Source organism: Heterodontus francisci, chromosome 26, assembly GCF_036365525.1.
Source record: "Heterodontus francisci isolate sHetFra1 chromosome 26, sHetFra1.hap1, whole genome shotgun sequence".
Classification (NCBI taxonomy): Eukaryota; Metazoa; Chordata; class Chondrichthyes; order Heterodontiformes; family Heterodontidae; genus Heterodontus; species Heterodontus francisci.
The window spans coordinates 15901932-15925183 of record NC_090396.1 but is presented as its reverse complement, the minus strand read 5'-3'; the positions used below and the strand labels follow the sequence as shown (position 1 = coordinate 15925183).

Here is a 23252-nt window from a genome sequence, read left to right as displayed (position 1 = left end):
CAGACCCCCCACCTCCAAACCCCAACAGACCCCCCCACCTCCAAACCCCAACAGACACCCCACCTCCAAACCCCAACAGACCCCCCACCTCTAAACCCCAACAGACCCCCCCACCTCCAAACTCTAACACAGACAGCCCCCACCTCCAAACCCCAACAAACCCTCCCACCTTCAAACTCCAACAAACCCCCCCCACCAACAAACTCCAACAGACCCCCCACCTCCAAACTCCAACAGACCCCACCCACCTCCAAACTCCAACAGACCCCTCCACCTCCAAACTCCAACAGAACCCCCCCACCTCCAAACCCCAACAAACCCCCCCACCTCCAAACTCCAACAGACCCCCCACCTCCAAACCCCAACAAACCCCCCCCACCTCCAAACACCAACAGACTCCCCCCCCACTTCCAAACTCCAACAAACACCCCCATCTTCCAAACTCCAACAAACCCCCCCATCCTCCAAACTCCAACAGAACCCCCACCTCCAAACCCCAACAGCCCCCCCCATCCTCCAAACCCCAACAGCCCCCCCCATCCTCCAAACCCCAACAGACCCCCCCACCTCCAAACCCCAACAGACACCCCACCTCCAAACCCCAACAGACCCCCCCCACCTCCAAACTCTAACACAGACAGCCCCCACCTCCAAACCCCAACAAACACTCCCACCTCCAAACCCCAACAAACCCTCCCACCTCCAAACTCCAACAGAAACCCCCCACCTCCAAAGCCCATCAAACCCCCCCACCTCCAAACTCCAACAGACCCCCCACCACCAAACTCCAACAAACACCCCCGACCTCCAAACCCCAACAGACCCCCCCAGCTCAAAACTCCAACAGACCCCCCCCCCCACCTCCAAATTCCAATGGACTCCCCACCTCCAAACTCCAAGAGAGCCCCTCACCTACAAACCCCAACAGACTCCCCCCACCTCCAAACTCCAACAGACCCCCCCCACCTCCAAACTCCAACAGACCCCCCCCACCTCCAAAGCCCAACAACACCCCCCCCGACCTCCAAACACCAACAGACTCCCCACCTCCAAACTCCAACAGAACCCCCACCTCCAAAGCCCAACAGACCCCCCCATCCTCCAAAGCCCAACAGACCCCCCCATCCTCCAAAGCCCAACAGACCCCCCACCTCCAAACCCCAATAGACCCCCCCACCTCCAAACCCCAACATACACCACACCTCCAAACCCCAACAGTCCCCCCACCTCTAAACCCTAACAGACCCCCCCACCTCCAAACTCTAACACAGACAGACCCCACATCCAAACCCCAACAAACCCTCCCACCTTCAAACTCCAACAAACCCCCCCCACCAACAAACTCCAACAGACCCCCCACCTCCAAACTCCAACAGACCCCACCCACCTCCAAACTCCAACAGACCCCTCCACCTCCAAACTCCAACAGAACCCCCCCACCTCCAAACCCCAACAAACCCCCCCACCTCCAAACTCCAACAGACCCCCCACCTCCAAACCCCAACAAACCCCCCCCACCTCCAAACACCAACAGACTCCCCCCCCGACTTCCAAACTCCAACAAACACCCCCATCTTCCAAACTCCAACAAACCCCCCCATCCTCCAAACTCCAACAGAACCCCCACCTCCAAACCCCAACAGCCCCCCCCATCCTCCAAACCCCAACAGCCCCCCCCATCCTCCAAACCCCAACAGACCCCCCCACCTCCAAACCCCAACAGACACCCCACCTCCAAACCCCAACAGACCCCCCCCACCTCCAAACTCTAACACAGACAGCCCCCACCTCCAAACCCCAACAAACACTCCCACCTCCAAACCCCAACAAACCCTCCCACCTCCAAACTCCAACAGAAACCCCCCACCTCCAAAGCCCATCAAACCCCCCCACCTCCAAACTCCAACAGACCCCCCACCACCAAACTCCAACAAACACCCCCGACCTCCAAACCCCAACAGACCCCCCCAGCTCAAAACTCCAACAGACCCCCCCCCCACCTCCAAATTCCAATGGACTCCCCACCTCCAAACTCCAAGAGAGCCCCTCACCTACAAACCCCAACAGACTCCCCCCACCTCCAAACTCCAACAGACCCCCCCCACCTCCAAACTCCAACAGACCCCCCCCCACCTCCAAAGCCCAACAACACCCCCCCCCCGACCTCCAAACACCAACAGACTCCCCACCTCCAAACTCCAACAGAACCCCCACCTCCAAAGCCCAACAGACCCCCCCATCCTCCAAAGCCCAACAGACCCCCCCATCCTCCAAAGCCCAACAGACCCCCCACCTCCAAACCCCAATAGACCCCCCCACCTCCAAACCCCAACATACACCACACCTCCAAACCCCAACAGTCCCCCCACCTCTAAACCCTAACAGACCCCCCCACCTCCAAACTCTAACACAGACAGACCCCACATCCAAACCCCAACAAACTCTCCCACCTTCAAACTCCAACAAACCCCCCCACCAACAAACTCCAACAGACCCCCCACCTCCAAACCCCAACAGAGCCCCCACCTCCAAACTCTAACACAGACAGCCTCTACCTCCAAACCCCAACAGACCCCCCCACCTTGAAACTCCAACAGTCCCCCCCACCTCGAAACTCCAACAGACCCCCTACCTCCAAACCCCAACAGAACCCCCCCACCTCCAAACCCCAACAAACCCCCCACACCTCCAAACACCAACAGACCCCCCCACCTCCAAACTCCAACAGACCCCCCACCTCCAAACCCCAACAAACCCCCCCCACCTCCAAACACCAACAGACTCCCCCCCCACTTCCAAACTCCAACAAACACCCCCATCTTCCAAACTCCAACAAACCCCCCATCCTCCAAACTCCAACAGAACCCCCACCTACAAACCCCAACAGCACCCCCCATCCTCCAAACCCCAACAGCAACCCCCCATCCTCCAAACCCCAACAGACCCCCCCACTTCCAAACCCCAACAGACCCCCCCACTTCCAAACCCCAACAGACCCCCCCACTTCCAAACCCCAACAGACCCCCCCACCTCCAAACCCCAACAGACACCCCACCTCCAAACCCCAACAGACCCCCCCACCTCCAAACTCTAACACAGACAGCCCCCACCTCCAAACCCCAACAAACTCTCCCACCTCCAAACCCCAACAAACCCTCCCACCTCCAAACTCCAACAGAAACCCCCCACCTCCAAAGCCCAACAAACCCCCCCACCTCCAAACTCCAACAGACCCCCCACCTCCAAACTCCAACAGACCCCCCCACTCCAAACCCCAACAAACACCCCCGACCTCCAAACACCAACAGACCCCCCCACCTCCAAACTCCAACAGACCCCCCCACCTCCAAACCCCAACAGAACACCCCACTTCCAAACTCCAACAAACCCCCCTATCCTGCAAACTCCAACAAATCCCCCCATCCTCCAAACTCCAACAGACCCTCCCACCTCCAAACCCCAACAGACCCACCCACCTCCAAACTCCAACAGACCCCTCCACCTCCAAACCCCAACAAACACCCCCCCCACCTCCAAACACCAACAGACCCCCCACCACCAAACTCCAACACCCCCCCCCGACCTCCAAACACCAACAGACCCCCCCAGCTCCAAACTCCAACAGACCCCCCCCACCTCCAAATTCCAACGGACTCCCCACCTCCAAACTCCAAGAGAGCCCCTCACCTCCAAACCCCAACAGACCCCCCCCCCCAACCTCCTAACTCCAACAGACCCCCCCACCTCCAAACTCCAACAGACCCCCCCCACCTCCAAAGCCCAACAACACCCCCCCCCCGACCTCCAAACACCAACAGACTCCCCACCTCCAAACTCCAACAGAACCCCCACCTCCAAACCCCAACAGACCCCCCCCATCCTCCACAGCCCAACAGACCCCCCACCTCCAAACCCCAACAGACCCCCCCACCTCCAAACCCCAACAGACACCCCACCTCCAAACCCCAACAGACCCCCACCTCTAAACCCCAACAGACCCCCCCACCTCCAAACTCTAACACAGACAGCCCCCACCTCCAAACCCCAACAAACCCTCCCACCTTCAAACTCCAACAAACCCCCCCCACCAACAAACTCCAACAGACCCCCCACCTCCAAACTCCAACAGACCCCACCCACCTCCAAACTCCAACAGACCCCTCCACCTCCAAACTCCAACAGAACCCCCCCACCTCCAAACCCCAACAAACCCCCCCACCTCCAAACTCCAACAGACCCCCCACCTCCAAACCCCAACAAACCCCCCCCACCTCCAAACACCAACAGACTCCCCCCCCACTTCCAAACTCCAACAAACACCCCCATCTTCCAAACTCCAACAAACCCCCCCATCCTCCAAACTCCAACAGAACCCCCACCTCCAAACCCCAACAGCCCCCCCCATCCTCCAAACCCCAACAGCCCCCCCATCCTCCAAACCCCAACAGACCCCCCCACCTCCAAACCCCAACAGACACCCCACCTCCAAACCCCAACAGACCCCCCCCACCTCCAAACTCCAACAGAAACCCCCCACCTCCAAAGCCCATCAAACCCCCCCACCTCCAAACTCCAACAGACCCCCCACCACCAAACTCCAACAAACACCCCCGACCTCCAAACCCCAACAGACCCCCCCAGCTCAAAACTCCAACAGACACCCCCCCCCACCTCCAAATTCCAATGGACTCCCCACCTCCAAACTCCAAGAGAGCCCCTCACCTACAAACCCCAACAGACTCCCCCCACCTCCAAACTCCAACAGACCCCCCCCACCTCCAAACTCCAACAGACCCCCCCCACCTCCAAAGCCCAACAACACCCCCCCCCCGACCTCCAAACACCAACAGAACCCCCACCTCCAAACTCCAACAGAACCCCCACCTCCAAAGCCCAACAGACCCCCCCATCCTCCAAAGCCCAACAGACCCCCCCATCCTCCAAAGCCCAACAGACCCCCCACCTCCAAACCCCAATAGACCCCCCCACCTCCAAACCCCAACATACACCACACCTCCAAACCCCAACAGTCCCCCCACCTCTAAACCCTAACAGACCCCCCACCTCCAAACTCTAACACAGACAGACCCCACATCCAAACCCCAACAAACTCTCCCACCTTCAAACTCCAACAAACCCCCCCACCAACAAACTCCAACAGACCCCCCACCTCCAAACCCCAACAGAGCCCCCACCTCCAAACTCTAACACAGACAGCCTCTACCTCCAAACCCCAACAGACCCCCCCACCTTGAAACTCCAACAGTCCCCCCCACCTCGAAACTCCAACAGATCCCCTACCTCCAAACCCCAACAGAACCCCCCCACCTCCAAACCCCAACAAACCCCCCACACCTCCAAACACCAACAGACCCCCCCACCTCCAAACTCCAACAGACCCCCCACCTCCAAACCCCAACAAACCCCCCCCACCTCCAAACACCAACAGACTCCCCCCCCACTTCCAAACTCCAACAAACACCCCCATCTTCCAAACTCCAACAAACCCCCCATCCTCCAAACCCCAACAGCACCCCCCATCCTCCAAACCCCAACAGCACCCCCCATCCTCCAAACCCCAACAGCAACCCCCCATCCTCCAAACCCCAACAGACCCCCCCACTTCCAAACCCCAACAGACCCCCCCACCTCCAAACCCCAACAGACACCCCACCTCCAAACCCCAACAGACCCCCCCACCTCCAAACTCTAACACAGACAGCCCCCACCTCCAAACCCCAACAAACTCTCCCACCTCCAAACCCCAACAAACCCTCCCACCTCCAAACTCCAACAGAAACCCCCCACCTCCAAAGCCCAACAAACCCCCCCACCTCCAAACTCCAACAGACCCCCCACCTCCAAACTCCAACAGACCCCCCCACTCCAAACCCCAACAAACACCCCCGACCTCCAAACACCAACAGACCCCCCCACCTCCAAACTCCAACAGACCCCCCCACCTCCAAACCCCAACAGAACACCCCACTTCCAAACTCCAACAAACCCCCCTATCCTGCAAACTCCAACAAATCCCCCCATCCTCCAAACTCCAACAGACCCTCCCACCTCCAAACCCCAACAGACCCACCCACCTCCAAACTCCAACAGACCCCTCCACCTCCAAACCCCAACAAACACCCCCCCCCCACCTCCAAACACCAACAGACCCCCCACCACCAAACTCCAACAAACACCCCCGACCTCCAAACCCCAACAGACACCCCCAGCTCAAAACTCCAACAGACCCCCCCCACCTCCAAACTCCAACAGACCCCCCCCACCTCCAAAGCCCAACAACACCCCCCCCCCGACCTCCAAACACCAACAGACTCCCCACCTCCAAACTCCAACAGAACCCCCACCTCCAAAGCCCAACAGACCCCCCCATCCTCCAAAGCCCAACAGACCCCCCCATCCTCCAAAGCCCAACAGACCCCCCACCTCCAAACCCCAATAGACCCCCCCACCTCCAAACCCCAACATACACCACACCTCCAAACCCCAACAGTCCCCCCACCTCTAAACCCTAACAGACCCCCCCACCTCCAAACTCTAACACAGACAGACCCCACATCCAAACCCCAACAAACTGTCCCACCTTCAAACTCCAACAAACCCCCCCACCAACAAACTCCAACAGACCCCCCACCTCCAAACCCCAACAGAGCCCCCACCTCCAAACTCTAACACAGACAGCCCCTACCTCCAAACCCCAACAGACCCCCCCACCTCGAAACTCCAACAGACCCCCTACCTCCAAACCCCAACAGAACCCCCCCACCTCCAAACCCCAACAAACCCCCCACACCTCCAAACACCAACAGACCCCCCCACCTCCAAACTCCAACAGACCCCCCACCTCCAAACCCCAACAAACCCCCCCCCCACCTCCAAACACCAACAGACTCCCCCCCCCACTTCCAAACTCCAACAAACACCCCCATCTTCCAAACTCCAACAAACCCCCCCATCCTCCAAACTCCAACAGAACCCCCACCTACAAACCCCAACAGCACCCCCCATCCTCCAAACCCCAACAGCACCCCCCCATCCTCCAAACCCCAACAGACCCCCCCACTTCCAAACCCCAACAGACCCCCCCACCTCCAAACCCCAACAGACACCCCACCTCCAAACCCTAACAGACCCCCCCACCTCCAAACTCTAACACAGACAGCCCCCACCTCCAAACCCCAACAAACTCTCCCACCTCCAAACCCCAACAAACCCTCCCACCTCCAAACTCCAACAGAAACCCCCCACCTCCAAAGCCCAACAAACCCCCCCACCTCCAAACTCCAACAGACCCCCCACCTCCAAACTCCAACAGACCCCCCCACTCCAAACCCCAACAAACACCCCCGACCTCCAAACACCAACAGACCCCCCCACCTCCAAACTCCAACAGACCCCCCCACCTCCAAACCCCAACAGAACACCCCACTTCCAAACTCCAACAAACCCCCCTATCCTGCAAACTCCAACAAATCCCCCCATCCTCCAAACTCCAACAGACCCTCCCACCTCCAAACCCCAACAGACCCACCCACCTCCAAACTCCAACAGACCCCTCCACCTCCAAACCCCAACAAACACCCCCCCCACCTCCAAACACCAACAGACCCCCCACCTCCAAACTGCAACAGACCCCCCACCTCCAAACCCCAACAGAACCCCCGACTTCAAAACTCCAACAAAACCCCCCATCTTCCAAACTCCAACAAACCCCCCCCATCCTCCAAACCCCAACAGACCCCAACCTCCAAACCCCAACAAACCCCCCCATCCTCCAAACTCCAACAGAACCCCCACCTACAAACCCCAACAGCACCCCCCATCCTCCAAACCCCAACAGCACCCCCCCATCCTCCAAACCCCAACAGACCCCCCCACTTCCAAACCCCAACAGACCCCCCCACCTCCAAACCCCAACAGACACCCCACCTCCAAACCCTAACAGACCCCCCCACCTCCAAACTCTAACACAGACAGCCCCCACCTCCAAACCCCAACAAACTCTCCCACCTCCAAACCCCAACAAACCCTCCCACCTCCAAACTCCAACAGAAACCCCCCACCTCCAAAGCCCAACAAACCCCCCCACCTCCAAACTCCAACAGACCCCCCACCTCCAAACTCCAACAGACCCCCCCACTCCAAACCCCAACAAACACCCCCGACCTCCAAACACCAACAGACCCCCCCACCTCCAAACTCCAACAGACCCCCCCACCTCCAAACCCCAACAGAACACCCCACTTCCAAACTCCAACAAACCCCCCTATCCTGCAAACTCCAACAAATCCCCCCATCCTCCAAACTCCAACAGACCCTCCCACCTCCAAACCCCAACAGACCCACCCACCTCCAAACTCCAACAGACCCCTCCACCTCCAAACCCCAACAAACACCCCCCCCACCTCCAAACACCAACAGACCCCCCACCTCCAAACTGCAACAGACCCCCCACCTCCAAACCCCAACAGAACCCCCGACTTCAAAACTCCAACAAAACCCCCCATCTTCCAAACTCCAACAAACCCCCCCCATCCTCCAAACCCCAACAGACCCCAACCTCCAAACCCCAACAGACCCCCCCACCTCCAAACTCTAACACAGACAGCCCCCACCTCCAAACCCCAACAAACTCTCCCACCTCCAAACCCCAACAGACACCCCCACCTCCAAACCCCAACAAACCCTCCCACCTCCAAACTCCAACAGAACCCCCCCACCTCCAAACCCCAACAAACCCTCCCTCCTCCAAACTCCAACAGACCCCCCACCTCCAAACTCCAACAGACCCCCCCACCTCCAAACCCCAACAGACACCCCCACCTCCAAACCCCAACAAACCCTCCCACCTCCAAACTCCAACAGAACCCCCCCACCTCCAAACCCCAACAAACCCTCCCACCTCCAAATTCCAACAGACCCCCCCACCTCCAAACACCAACAAACCCCCCACCTCCAAACCCCAACAAACCCTCCCACCTCCAAACCCCAACAGACCCCCCCCATCCGCCAAATTCCAACAGACCCCCCACCTCCAAACTCTAACACAGACCGCCCCCACCTCCAAACCCCAACAGACCCCCCACCTCCAAACTCTAACACAGACTGCCCCCACCTCCAAACCCCAACAAATCCTCCCCATCCTCCAAACCCCAACAAACCCTCCCCATCCTCCAAACTCCAACAGACTCCCCCACCTCCAAAGACTAACACAGACCCCCCCACCTCCAAACTCTAACACAGAGTTCCCCCACCTCCAAACCCCAAAAGACCCCCCCATATTCCAAACTCCAACAGACCTCCCCATCCTCCAAACCCTAACACAGACCCCCCCACCTCCAAACCCCAACAGCCCCCCCACCTCCAAACCCCAACAGAACCCCCATCCTCCAAACCCCAACAGACCCCCTATCCTCCAAACCAACAGAAACCCCCCATCCTCCAAACCCCAACAGACCCCACCCCATCCTCCAAACTCCAACAGACCCACCCCATCCTCCAAACTCTAACACAGACCCCTCCCCCCACCTCCAAACCCCAACAGACCCCCCCACCTCCAAACTCCAACAGATACCCCCCCCCCCCCACCTCCAAACCTACTTTGATCTGGACCAGCCTGTGATATCTACATTTGAACGAAGGTCTTGTGGATGATTTCCTCTTATCATTGAGCTGTGTGCCGCTCTTCTGTTCTTTAACAATATGTTGTATCTTATGGATCCAGAACAAAGATGTACTGTTCTGATCTAGAACAACATGGTATAAAATGGCACAATTAATACAACTGAAGATTACATTATGAAATTTGTTCAATTTTGGCAATCAACGGGATGGTATAGCGTGACCAAAATTATTTCTAAATTCTTCATTCCTTAAATGGTTAAAGCCTACAGATCAGATCGAGTGTGTAAGGGGTGTGCGGGTGGGAGGTGGAGTGGGGTAGGAAAGCTGACCAGAATCAATCTATTTTATTGTTCATAAATAAAATGAATGGCATGATGGAGAGGAACGCTCCAAGCTGAGGCAAATACAGAATGGACACCTTCCAGCTCAGGCAAATTCTTTGGAAGAATCCAATTGTTCTCACTCAAAGAACATTAACTTCAATTTCTACGGTCATAAAAACATCCCGAGAGGGGAAATGGACCCTGACAAGAGTGCGAGTGGGGACTGAAAGCACATTTGCAAGGATAGGTTCTGAGGAGGCCTTCAAAAGGTGGGTAAAGGAGTGACAGTAGGGAGAGGATTCGGGAGAGAGTCCCCAAGAGTAGGGACTGGAGAGCTGAAACTATCATCAATAAGCAAGGGGCTTCAAGAAGGGAGGTGGGCAACTTACACAGCACCACTGTTGGAGCATCATACCGTGTAGGCAGGAGGAAGCTGTGGAGAGATTCTGAGTTTGTGTTGGGGCTTAAGGAGCCAGTGGAGGTTTGAGGGGTGATGTGTTTTGCTGAATGAGCTGAAATGGTTGCAATCTTTGGTGTTTCTTGTTTTACAGAAAATTTATTTCTCCAGATGTGATCTGCAGATCAACCTGCAGTCGAAATGCAAACAGATTATCCAGATGACGAGCTCGATGAAGATAAACTCGGTATGTCCCCCACAGGGTAGGAGATGATGCACAGTCTATAGTCAGTGAGCAAGGAAGCCAGACCTGAAATATTCCCTCTCAGAGAGGAAGTCTTTCCATCAGGTTCTCTTTACTCCTCTCACTCCTGAATGTGTTGACTTTTGCTGCGACACAGTTTACGTCAAATTGGCTGCCCCCCTGTTCCCCTCCTCCTCCTGTCCCCCTCCAGTCCTGGCAACTGTCCTTCAGGTGTGAGAAGCTAGTTCACCACAGGGAACAACACATCCCAATCAAATGCTATTCTTCCCTCACACTCAAGGAGTGACCAGGAGTAGACGCGTTGCCTTATTTCACCTACCTTAGCCCATGGACAGTGACTTTGAGTAAAGCACCTCCACTGCTGTACCAACTGGGACCTTCTATATCTGTATGACTATTTTATTCCTGCTCCCCTGAAAACCATGACTCCATGCTAGGGTATGACACTGTGGGGATATGGTTCTGCGAGGGTGTGATTCTACTAAGGTATTGTTCAATTGGGGTGTACTTTTGGGGTATGGCATTGTTGGTGAACTGTTCTATTGGAGTATGGTTCTACTCAAGTCTAGTTCTACTAGGGTATTGTTTTATGGGGATATGGTTCTTTTGGGGTATGGTTCTGCTGGGATGAGACCCTGCTGCAGTATGTTTCTGCTGGGGTGTGGTTTTTTTGGGGCTGGCCACCTTTGGGTGCTTTGTCAAAGAAGCCATCATTCATGTGAAGGTGGTGACTGTGAGTGCCATTGGAATATTCAATCACTGTGAACTATGAAACCACGAATGTCCTCGCCCGACATCCAGATGCAAGCTTCTCCATCAGGGATGGCTGGACAGCAATTAGGAGCAAAAGCCCTGGCTGGTTTTCTCCTCCCTGCCCCAGGGCCACTGATACCACTGACTGAGATCAGCTACCTGAGTACAGTCTGGGCTCGAAACTCTTCCTGGTTTCTCAGTGCCTGGAAAAAGCCCACTGAGCCACTGAGGTGCAGTTTATCTGTGAAATACATTGAAGATCAATACACCCTAAATCCCCCAAATCAAATGTCCTTTAGTCATAGGAACATGCAGCACAGGAGGAGGCCATTCAGCCCATCATGCCTATGCTATCTCTTTGAAAGAGACCCATTCACCTGCTCTTTCGCCATAACTTCATAATTACTTTCCTTTCCAAGTATTTATCCAATTCCCTTTTGAAAGTTACTTTCACAACAACGCATTCCAGAACAACTTGCTGCATAAAATAATTCTCCTCATAAACCCACCAGTTCTTCTGCCAATAATTTTAGGTCTGTGTCCTTCAGTCATCAGTTGACAGTGGAAACAGGTTCTTCCTACCTGTCAAAACCCTTTGGAACATTTCTAATTTGGAACATTTCTAATTTCATCTGCACTATTCCTAAAGTGTGATGCCCAGAATTCAACACAATACTCTAACTGAGGTTTAACTATTGATTGATATAGGTTTAGCATAATTTCCTTGCTTTTGTACTCTATGCCTCTATTTAGTCCTCTTGCTAAGTTTTCTAATATTCTTCCCTCAGGTCACCACAGTCAGCAGTATTGTATTCTTTCATTTCAGTTGTGGCCCAGTGGTGACAGTCTTGCTCCTGAGTCAGGAAAGTTGATGGGTTCAAATTCTACTCCTAGAATCATAGAATGGTTACAGCCATTCACCCCATTGTGTCCATGCCAGCTCTCTGCAAGAGCAAGTCAGGTCATCCCACGCCCCTGCCTTTTCCCTGTAGCCCTGCAGTTTTTCTCTTCAGATAATTATCCAATTCCCATTTGAAATCCATGATTGAATCTGCCTCCATCACACTCTCAGGTAGTGCATTCCAGATCCTAACCACTCGCTGCGTAAAATAAGTTTTTCCCCATGTGGCCTTTGGTATGTTGCCATTCACCTTAAATTGGTGTCCTCTGGTTCCGTATCCTTCTGCCAATGGGAACAGTTTCTCTCTATTTACTCTGACTGGACCCTTCACAATTTTGAACACCTCTATCAAATCTCGTCTCAACCTTCTTTTCTCTAAGGAGAGAAGCCCCATTTCTCCAGTCAATCCTTGTAGCTGAAATCTCTCATCCCTGGAACCATTCTCGTAAATATTTTCTGCACCCTCTCTAAATCCTTCACACGCTTCCTAAAGTGTGGTGCCCAGAATTGGACACAATACTCCAGTCGAGGCCAAACCAGAGGTTTATAAAGGTTTATCATAACTTCCTTGCGTTTGTCGCTCCTGAGACTTGAACACAAAAATTTAGGCCGACACTCCAGTGCAGCGCTGACCGAGTGCACAAATTGGCTGTTATGTTTCCTACATTACAACAGGAACTCCACTTCAAAAGTGCTTCATTGTCTGTAAAGCACATTAGGACATTCCAAGTCTGTGAAAGGCGCAATATAGATGCAAGTCTTTCTTTCTCAGGCAACTAAAATCAATACCAGAATCAAGCAGAACCAGATCTCACCACAACAAGTGTCCATGAAACTGCGGGCGGGGGACGAGAAGACAGTGGACATTGAGGTCTTTCAGCCAGAGGAAGCTCCAGTCGATCTGTATTTCCTCATGGACTTCTCCAACTCGATGAAGGACGATTTGGATAACTTGAAGAAACTGGGCCTCAAGCTGGGTAAGCAGCAGAGCGTTTAGTACAAAATTGTTTCTACATTTGACCCATTGCACCAGCCATAACATTGTCATAGTCCCGGGGGGCTGTTAGTTTGTTGTTAGTTGCCACGAATGCTTCTTGAAGGAACAAACAGACTGCGCTAATTGGAGGGGGTCTCCAGCATGGATTGGTATAGTATAGGCCAAAGTGTCAGCTGTAGCTCAGTGGTAGCACTCTTACCGCTGAGGCTGAAGGTTGGAGGTTCAAGTCCCACTCCAGGGACTTGAGCACAAAATTCAAGTTGCTACTCCAGTATCGTACTGAAGGGGTGCTGCACTGTCAGAGGTGTGGTGAGATGTTGATCCGAGACCTTACCTGTCCTCTCAGATAGTTATAAAATATTCCATGGCACTGTTTTGAAGAAGTGCAGCAGAGTTCTCCCCAGTGTTCTGGCCAATATTTACCCTTCGACATCACTGTAAAACAGGTTATCTGATCATTATCACTTAGCTGTTTGTGGGAGCTTGCTGTGCACAAACTGGCTGCTGTGTTTCCTACATCACAAAAGTGACCACGCTTCAAAAGTAATTAATTGGCTGTAAAATGCTTCGGGATATCCTGAGGCCATGAAAGGCTCTATGCAGATGTGAGTCTTTGATATCAGTATGAATATTTCTACATCCCAAATTCTCATTGCTTGCATTTGACAGCTAATGTTGTGCGGAATATGTCAAGTGACTACACCATCGGCTTTGGGAAGTTTGTTGACAAAGTGACTGTTCCACAGACAGATATGAGACCTTCAAGGTAAGACTTCATGGTTATCAGAGACCTAAGGGGAGTGATGTGCAGACAGTGACTCTGTGTTTCTGCTTCTGTGTTTTGTGTGTATACATATGTGTCAGAGTTTGTGATGTATATGTAGGCTTGTAAAGATACAAATTCACACCCAATCTCTTACTTTTTTATTAATTCCTGAGATGAGAGCATGTCTGGTAAGGCCAGCATTTATTGCTCATCCCTAATTGCCCTTGAGAAGGTGGTGGTGAGCTGCCTTCTTGAACTGCTGCAGTCCACGCGGTTCAGGTTTTTGAGTCAGTAACAGTGAAGGAACAGCGATATAGTCCCAAATCAGGATGGTTTGTGGCTTGGAGGGGAACTTGCAAGTGGTGGTGTTCCTATGCATCTGCTGCCTTTGTCCTTCTAGGTGGTAGAGGTCACAGGTTTAGAAGATGCTGTCGAAGGAGCCTTGGTGAGTTGCTGCAGTGCATCTTGTAGATGGTACACACTGCTGTCACTGTGCGTCGGTGGTGGAGGGAGTGAATGTTTGTTGATGGGGTGCCAATCAAGTGGGCTGCTTTGTCCTGGATGGTGTCGAGCTTCTTGAGTGTTGTTGGAGCTGCACCCATCCAGGCAAGTGGAGAGTATTCCATCACACTACTGACTTGTGCCTTGTAGATGGTGGACAGGCTTTGGGGAGTCAGGAGGTGAGTTACTCGCCTCAGGATTCCCAGCCTCTGACCTGCTCTTGTAGCCACGGTATTTATATGGCTGGTCCAGTTAAGTTGCTGGTTATTGGTAACCCCCATGATGTTGATGGTGGGGGATTCAGCGATGGTAATGCTGTCAAGGGGAGATGGTTATATTCTGTCTTGTTGGATCATTGCCTGGCACTTCTGTGGTGTGAATGTTACTTGCCACTTATCAGCCCAAGCCTGGATATTGTCCAGGTCTTGCTGCATTTCTACACGGAATGCTTCAGTATCTGAGAAGTCGCAAATGGTGCTGCATATTGTGCAATCATCAGCAAACATCCCCACTTCGGATCTCATGATGGAGGGAAGATCATTGATGAAGCAGCTGAATGTGGTTGGGCCTTGGATACTATCCTGAGGAACTCCTGCAGCGATGTCCTGGGACTTAGATGATTGGCCTCCAACAACCACAACCATCTTTCTTTGTGCTAGATACAACTCCAGCCAGCAGAGAGTTTTCCCCCTGATTCTCATTGGCTCCAGTTTTGCTGGGAATCCTTGATGCCATACTCGGTCAAATGCTGCTTTGATGCAGGGCTCTCCATCATTGAGGATGGGGATATTTCTGGAACCTCCTCCTCCTTTTATTTGTTAAATTGTCCACCACCATTCACAACTGTATGTGGCAGCACTGCAAAGCTTTAATCTGATCTGGAGGTTGTGGGAATACTTTGCTCTGTCTATTGCCTGCTGCTTCCACTGTTTAGCATGCATGTAGCCATGTATTGTACCTTCACCAGGTTTGCACCTCATTTTTAGATATGTCTGGTGCTGCTCCTAGCATATTCTCCTACACTCTTCATTGAACCAGGGTTGCTCCCCTGACTTAATAGTAATGGTAGAGTGAGAGATGGCTAGGCCAGAAGTTGCAGATTGTGGTGGATATAATTCTACTGCTGCTGCTGATGGCCCACAGCACCTCATGGATGCCCAGTTTTGAGTTGCTAGATTTGTTCTGAATCTATCCCATTTAGCACAGTGGTAGTGACTCACAACATGATGGAGGAAACAATGGGCAGAAGGGCCTGTTTCTGTGCAGTAGAACTCTATGAGGGTATCCTTAGTCTGAAACCGGGACTTCATCTCCACATGGACTGTGCGGTGGTCACTCCTACCAATACTGTCATGGACAGATGCATCTTCGCCAGGTAGATTTGTGAGGACATGGTCAAGTAGATTTTTCCCTCTTGTTGGTTCTCTCAGCACCTGCCACAGGCCCAGTCTGGCAGATATGTCTTTCAGGACTTGGTCAGTTCAGACAGTAGTGGTGCTACTGAGCCACTCTTGGTGATGGGCATTGAAATCCCCCACGCACAGTTCATTCTGTGTCCTTGCTACCCTCAGTGCTTCTTCCAGGTGGTGTTCAACATGGAGGAGTACTGACTCATCAGCTGAGGGGGGCGCAGTAAGTGGCAATCAGCAGGAGATTTCCTTGCCCATGTTTGGCCTGATGCCATGAAACTTCATGTGGTCTGGTGTCAATGTGTAGGACTCTGAGTGGCACTCTCTCCTGACTGCATGCCACTGTGCTGCCACCTCTGGTGGGTCTGTCCTGCAGGTGGGACGGTTCATACCCAGAGGTGGAGATGGATGAGTCTGGGACATTGGCTGTAAGGTATGATTCAGTGTGTATGACTGCGTCAGGGTATTGCCACTAGTCTGTGGGACAGCTCTCCCAATTTTGGCACAAGTCCTCAGATGTTAGTGAGGAGGACTTTGCAGGGTCAACTGGGCATGGTGTGCCTTTGTCGTTTCCAGTGCCTAGGTCGATGCCATGGTGCCAGGTGGCCCATCTGGTTTTATTCTCATTCAACTTTGCTCTTCGCAGTTTGATACAACTGAGTGGCTTGCTAGGCCATTTCAGAGGGCAGATAAAAGTCAACCACATTGCAGTGGGTCTGAACTCACAGGTAGGCCAGATGGGTTTTTATGACAATCTGGTAGTTTCATGATCACCTACTGAAACCAGCATTTTTAGTCCAGAATTATTAATTAATTGAACTTAAACTCCTCCAGCTGCCATAGTGGGATTTGAACTTGTATCTTTGAAGCTTTAGTCTGGATTATTAGACCAGTAATCTGCTACCATGAGTGGTGACTGTGTTTAGTGACTTATTATGTAATCAATGCAGGATGATATAGAAGAATTGGGTGCTTATTCTACAATGGATACAGGGAGATAATATATTGGGTGTGACATTATTGTGGTTTCTCCGCCCAAACAAAATGCTAGAGTTTTACCTAAGATCTTTGCATGAAAAAATAATGAATCAGAAACTGGCAAGCAATAACAAAATAATTTCTGATGATACAGGGGGATTCTCCTCCATGATCTACCCATATTTTATAGACTGTGGGGAAAGAGCAGAGGAGTGGGAGTAATTGGATCACTTTTTCAAAGAGCCAGCACTGGCATGATGGAATGAATGGCCTCCTCCTATGCCCTTATCGATTCTAAAGGGCTAGACTTTAATGAGGTTTCTGAAGGAGGAATGTCGAGGGAGTCATTCAGAGGGAGTTAGAAAGTTTACGCTAAAGTACATAAAGACCCTGCTACTGAGTGGGGGGAGGGGGGGAGAGGGGTGAGACGTGGGTGGGGAGAGTCAGGGTGGACAGTATGGGGATGGAGAGGGTAGGGGAGTGGGGAGATAGGGGAGAGGGAGTGTTTAGGGAAGACGTGTGAGTAGGGGAGAGCGGTGGAAGCCTTTGGAAATTCGAGTTGCATGAGACAGATAACAGAGAAATGACAAGATCACAGGAAAAAATAATAAATGGGAATTCTTTCGTGCAACTCCAGTCAAAGGATAATTTTTATGTTCCAGGCAGCTCCCTTTTTGTAGGACTTATTTCTTAAAGGCAGACAGCAGTAAAAATCATTGACACTAGGTGTGACCAGGAACGCACCATCAGCACTAAACTGGAGATAAGAGAACTTTACTGCCTCTTTGCTTCAGAAGGTCGCACCCCAAAGAGTTTACAGTTTATATCAGAGTACAAGTAAGTTTGTTATCATTTATAAAGTACAATAAAGTGGCAGACCAAAGCCAGGCAGGGTGTGCCCAGATGAATGGGAGAATTGTTCCATTCAAATGGAGTGAAGACAGTAAGTCACAGATCCATGGGATACAGAGAATAAATTCATTGAGCAAGAGTTCTGAGTCTTCTTTCATGCTCGTGAGGGGCTGGAATTAATCACTTGTCTGTATATTTATCATTGAAAGGCCTCCAGCAACTTCCTGTGCTCAGGGAATCTCTCTCTTTCTCCTACTGCCTCTGTATCTCTCCCTGTGTCTCCCTCTCTCTGTCTCCATCTGTCCCCTTCTCTCTCTCTCACCCTCGCTCTCTCTTTTTCCCTCTCTCCCTCCCTCCTTCCCTCTCTTTCTCTCCCTCTCTCTCTCCCTCCCTCTCTCCCCCCCTCTCCGTCATTCTGTTTCTGTTTCTCTGTCCCCCTTTGTTTCTGTATATCATTCACTCTCTCTGTGCCTCCTTTTATCTCAGTGCCTGTCACTCTCTCTCTTTCTGTCTCTCTCACTCTCTGTTTATATTTTTCTCTACACAAGCATATTTCCTTAAAGGGCAATGTCAAATACAGTCGCTGTATTTGTTCAGTGAGGACGGTATAGTGCAACCTAAACTGATCCATACAAACATACGCATTAGGAGCAGAAGTAGGCCATTTGGCCCATTGAATCTGCTTTGCCATTCAATAAGATCATGGTTGATCTGTTTGTGTTTCGAATTCCACATTCCCATCTACCCCTGATAACCATTGATTCCCTTGCCTAACAAGAATCTATCTACCTCCGCCTTAAAAATATTCAATGACCCCACCTCCACCACCTTCTGAGGCAGAGAATTCCAAATTCGCACAACCCTCTGAAAGAAAAAAATTCTCCTCATCTCTGTCCTAAAAGGGCGACCCCTAATTTTAAAACTGTGCCCCCTAGTTCTGGACTCATCTACAAGAGGAAACATCCTTTCCACACCCATCTTGTCAAGACCGTTCAGGATCTTATAAACTTCAATCAAGTCTCCCCTCACTCTTCGAAACCCCAGTGAAAACAAGCCCAATCTGTCCAATCTTTCCTCATAGGATAACCCACTCATTCCAGGTATCAATTCAGTAAACCTCCTCTGAACCACCTGCAACACATTCACATCCTTCCTTAAATAAGGAGACCAAAACTGCACACAGTATTCGAGATGTGGTCTCACCAATGCCCTGTATAACTGAAGCATAACATCCTTACTTTTATTTTTTTTTTTACTTTTTAAAAAAAATTTTTTATTTTCAATTCCTCTCATAATAAAGGATTGCAATCCATTAGCCTTCTTTATTACTTGCTGTATCTGCATACTTCTTGTGACTCATGCACTAGAACACCTAGATCCCTCTGCACCTCTGAGTTCTGCAGTCGTTCTCCGTTTAAGTAATACTCTGCTTTTTTATTCTTCCAGCCAAAGTGAACAACTTCACATTTTCCCACATTATACTCCAGCAGCCAGATTTTTGCCCACTCACTCAACCTATCTATATTGGTCTGCAACCTCCTTATGTCCTCTTCACAACATACTTTCCTACCTATCTTTGAGTCATCTGCAAAACTAGTTACTATGCCATCGCTCCCCTCATCTAAATCATTGATATGAATTGTAAAAAGTTGAGGCCTCAGCACAGACCCCTGCGGGACTCCACTCATCACATCCTGCCAATCAGAAAAGGACACATTTATGCATACTATCTGTTTTCTGCCAACCAGCCAATCTTCTATCCATGCTAATATGTTACCCACTACATCATGAGCTCCTACTTTGCACAATAACCTTTTATGTGGCACCTTGTCAAATGTCTTCTGGAAATCCAAGTACAGTACGTCAACGGGCTCCTTTATCCACAGCGCATGCTACCCCTTCAAAGAACTCCAATAAATTGGTTAAACATGATTTCACTTTCACAAAACCATGCTGACTATTCCCGATTACCTTGGTTTTTTCTGAGTGCCCAGCTATAACCTCCTTAATTATCGATTCTAACACCTTCCCCACGACAAATGTTAAGCTAACTGGCCTATATTTACCTGTTTTCTGCCTCCCTCCACTCCTTGAATAGAGGGGTTATATTTGCTACTTTCCAATCTGATGGAACCTTTCCAGAATCTCGCGAGTCCATCATATTGGAGCCGAGTTCAGGGTTGTTTCATGGAAATGGAGAGCAGTGAAGTGCCTCCTTATTGTTTTGTCTGAGAATGTGAGCTTCTCACTTCTGATTGGCCTATTTAAATAAGCCAATCAAGTTCCCAGTTTTTAAACAGAGATATTGGGCCTAAATGTTTAGTTCCCGCCGGGGGCAGGAACGGAGGTGACAGGTGATGAGACTAGTGGCACGGCCAGCATGCTGGTTTCCCACCGCCGGCGAATTCCCAAATGTGTCCAATTAAGGTAGTCAAAGAACTCATTGAGAGCTCATAGAGAAAAAGTCTGAGACTTTGGCAGGGGCGCACGGGCTGCACACTGGGTCAGGAGCAGACCAGATGAATGGAGCCAGCCATGCCTTGCCCAGGGAATTAGGTGGGTCCATAAAAGGGAAAACAGGGCAGTGGGGAATCAGCCATTGGCACACAGGTGCCATCGGGTCTGCGCATGTTGCAGGGACAGTGTTGACTATATGCTTGGGTGGTGCAGGGGGTCATCACCCTCCTGGCATCGTGGAGGCATAAGGAAACAGCAAGGTTTCCATACACAATTGGGAGGTTATCTGAGCACAAGGAAGGCAGCAGCTGGCAATGGGAGAACAACTGTCAGATTGCAGGTCCTGTGGAGATGAGCAGCAACATGCTCCACAGGAAGGGCAAAGCTCTTGGTATTAGAAAGGCAGAGGAGAGGGATGAGGGGCAAGAAGAGCACAGAGGCCATACCCTCACCACAGACTATACTGCCAAAGATGGAGCTACCTGGATTTGTCAGAGAACTAGGCTGCAGGAGACTGCAACTCTCCAGTCAGATGGTCACAGAGATTTATGCCCTCATGGTGGAGGACCTCACTGCATTGCTTGCCATGCCCTGCCAGTAGCCATCAAAGTCACTGTGGCCTTGAACCTCTCTGCCTCTGGCTGCTTCCAAGAATCAACTATAGACCTTAGTGGTGTCTTGCAAACGGCTGCACCTCGCAGGTCACTCATCCCCTGTTTGTGAGAGCTGGGCAGTGCATTCAATTCTGGCTGGGGCCTCTCAGGCACAAAGGGCAGTGGGTTTCACCTCCATCGCTGGATTCCACAGGTGCAGGGCATCATTGATTGCACCCATGTGGCCATCAAAGCACACAGTAACCGGCCAGTGAGATTCATCAACAGGAAGGGCCTCCACTCCCTCGGCATTCAACTGGTCTGTAACCACAACAAGAGCTTCCTGCATGTGTGCACTCGCTATCCTGGCAGCTGCTATGAATCCTTCATCTTCCGGCAGGCTGGGCTGCCACAGCTCTTCATTCTCAACTCTGTGGATGGATTCTAGGGGACAAGGGATATCCTTTGAAGAGCTGGCCACTCACCCCTTTACGTGACCCTGAGACAGAGCCGCAGAGGTGCTACAATCACAGCCATCTGCTCACAAGGACCACCATTGAGTAGGCCATCAGGCTTCTGAACCTGTTGGGTGGGGCCTGGACCGGTTGGGTGGTGCCCTGCAGTATACGTCTGCAAGGGTCGCTGTCATTGTGGTGGTCTGCTGCAGTCTCCATAACATGGCCCTCCAGAGTCATATGGACCTTGAAGAGGGTGAGGTCTTGGAACAGCACAGCTCATCGGAGGAAGAGGAGGAGCAGGATGTGGGAGAGGAGGAGGAAGAGGATGATGCAGGATCTTGGGATTCATAAATAGAGGTATTGTGTACAAAAGCAGGGAAGTTATGCTGAACATTTATAAAGCTCTGGTTAGGCCCCAACTGGTGTATTGTGCCCAGTTCTGGTCACTACACGTCAGGAAGGATGTGAGGTCCTTAAGAGGGTGCAGAGGAGATTTACCAGAATGGTTCCAGGGATGGGGGATTTTAGTTATAAGGTTAGGTTAGAAAAGCTGGAGTTGTTCTCTTTAGAACAAAGGAGATTGAGGGGAGATTTAATAGAAGTCTGCAAGATTATGACAGGCTTAGATAATTAGACAAGGAAAAACTGTTCCCATTAACTGATAGTACAAGGACTAGGGGACACAGATTGAAAGTTTTGGGCAAAAGATGCAGGAGGAATATGAGGAAGAACTTGTTTATTCAGTAGGTGATTATGATCTGGAACTCGCTGCCCATGATGGTGCTGGAAGCAGAGATGATCAAAGACTTCAAGTGGATGTTGGATGGCACCTGAGAGAAATAAACTTGCAGGGCTATGGGAATCGAGCCAGCGAGTGGGACTGACTGCATGGAGAGCTGGCATGGGCCGAATGGCCTCCTTCTGTTCCGTAAATGGCCTCCTTATATGCTGGAAACGACTCTACGACTTTCTGAGAGGTGCCCCGGCTGCACGGGGAGGTGCCCGGGCCTGGTGAGGGACTTGAGGCTCTCATCAGGATGCCGTCAATGTCATCTGATCCAGGCACGTTTCAGCTGAAGCCTTCTAACCCAGGAGGACAGCGTGGTCTGGATCTCACTTTGAGCTGCCTGTGAGAGCATTAGCATTGAAGATGCAGCCTGCAATAGATTCACTCTTACCACCAGTGAAGGATGCACATCTGTCCAGAGGTTTCACTGTGCCCGTTCACAGACCCTTTCTCCCCTTCACCATTTCATCCCTCTTTTCTTGTCCCGCCATTAAAAAATGGAAGCTCACAGGTCTGGCGTCATGCGTCAATATTTACATTGTGTCGAAAGGTGGGGAAAGTGCGCAGTTACAGGTGAAACAAATGCCAGTGACCCACTCAGTGCTCTGCCCGATGCAGTGATCTCCGCTCTAGCTCACTTCTGCATGGTGCTCCTTTTGTGGCCTCAAAATAGGTGGAGGCATCCTGCTTGCTTGTCCCTGCTGGCGACTGAGTTGCTTGTGGCGGTCGTCCTGGTCGTGTAGCTGCCAGGAGGGGCACCTTCAGAGGCTGCTGCGCTGGCATCAATGGCTGGGCCGTCACTGGGCCCTCCTGCATATATGGTCCCTCATCAGCGTGACCAAAGAGGTGTCTAATGATGATGATGGTGGTGCCCCATGAGAGGTGGCACCCTCATCCCCCTCAGAGACTGCCTCAGCCCTTGGCTGGTGCACCAGATGGAGGGGAGAACCGGCTGAGATTCAACTGGCAGCCCCTCCAATCATCTCTGTGCCATCAGTGCCACTGACTGGTCAAAGCTACAGTGTGGCATGCATCCTGTGAGCGCCAGTACACAATTCCTGCATGCCCTCAGAGTGCTGCTGCATCTGGCTCTCCATGACATAAAAACAGAAAATTCTGGAAATACTCTGCAGGTCTGGCAGCATCTGTGGTGAGGGAAGCAGAGTTAACGTT

General features: G+C 51.7%; 1 protein-coding gene across 5 annotated transcripts in view; it reads left to right on the top strand.

Annotated features, from left to right (window-relative positions):
* The window catches only part of itgb4 (integrin, beta 4), a 162042-nt gene that overhangs the window by 12180 nt on the left and 126610 nt on the right, over positions 1 to 23252 (top strand). For all 5 annotated transcript variants that reach the window (XM_068057841.1, XM_068057845.1, XM_068057842.1 and 2 more), the window contains 3 exons: positions 10517 to 10609; positions 13054 to 13258; positions 13948 to 14044. In XM_068057841.1, coding sequence (XP_067913942.1) covers positions 10517 to 10609; positions 13054 to 13258; positions 13948 to 14044 — 395 coding nt within the window. The remainder of the gene's footprint in view (positions 1 to 10516; positions 10610 to 13053; positions 13259 to 13947; positions 14045 to 23252) is intronic.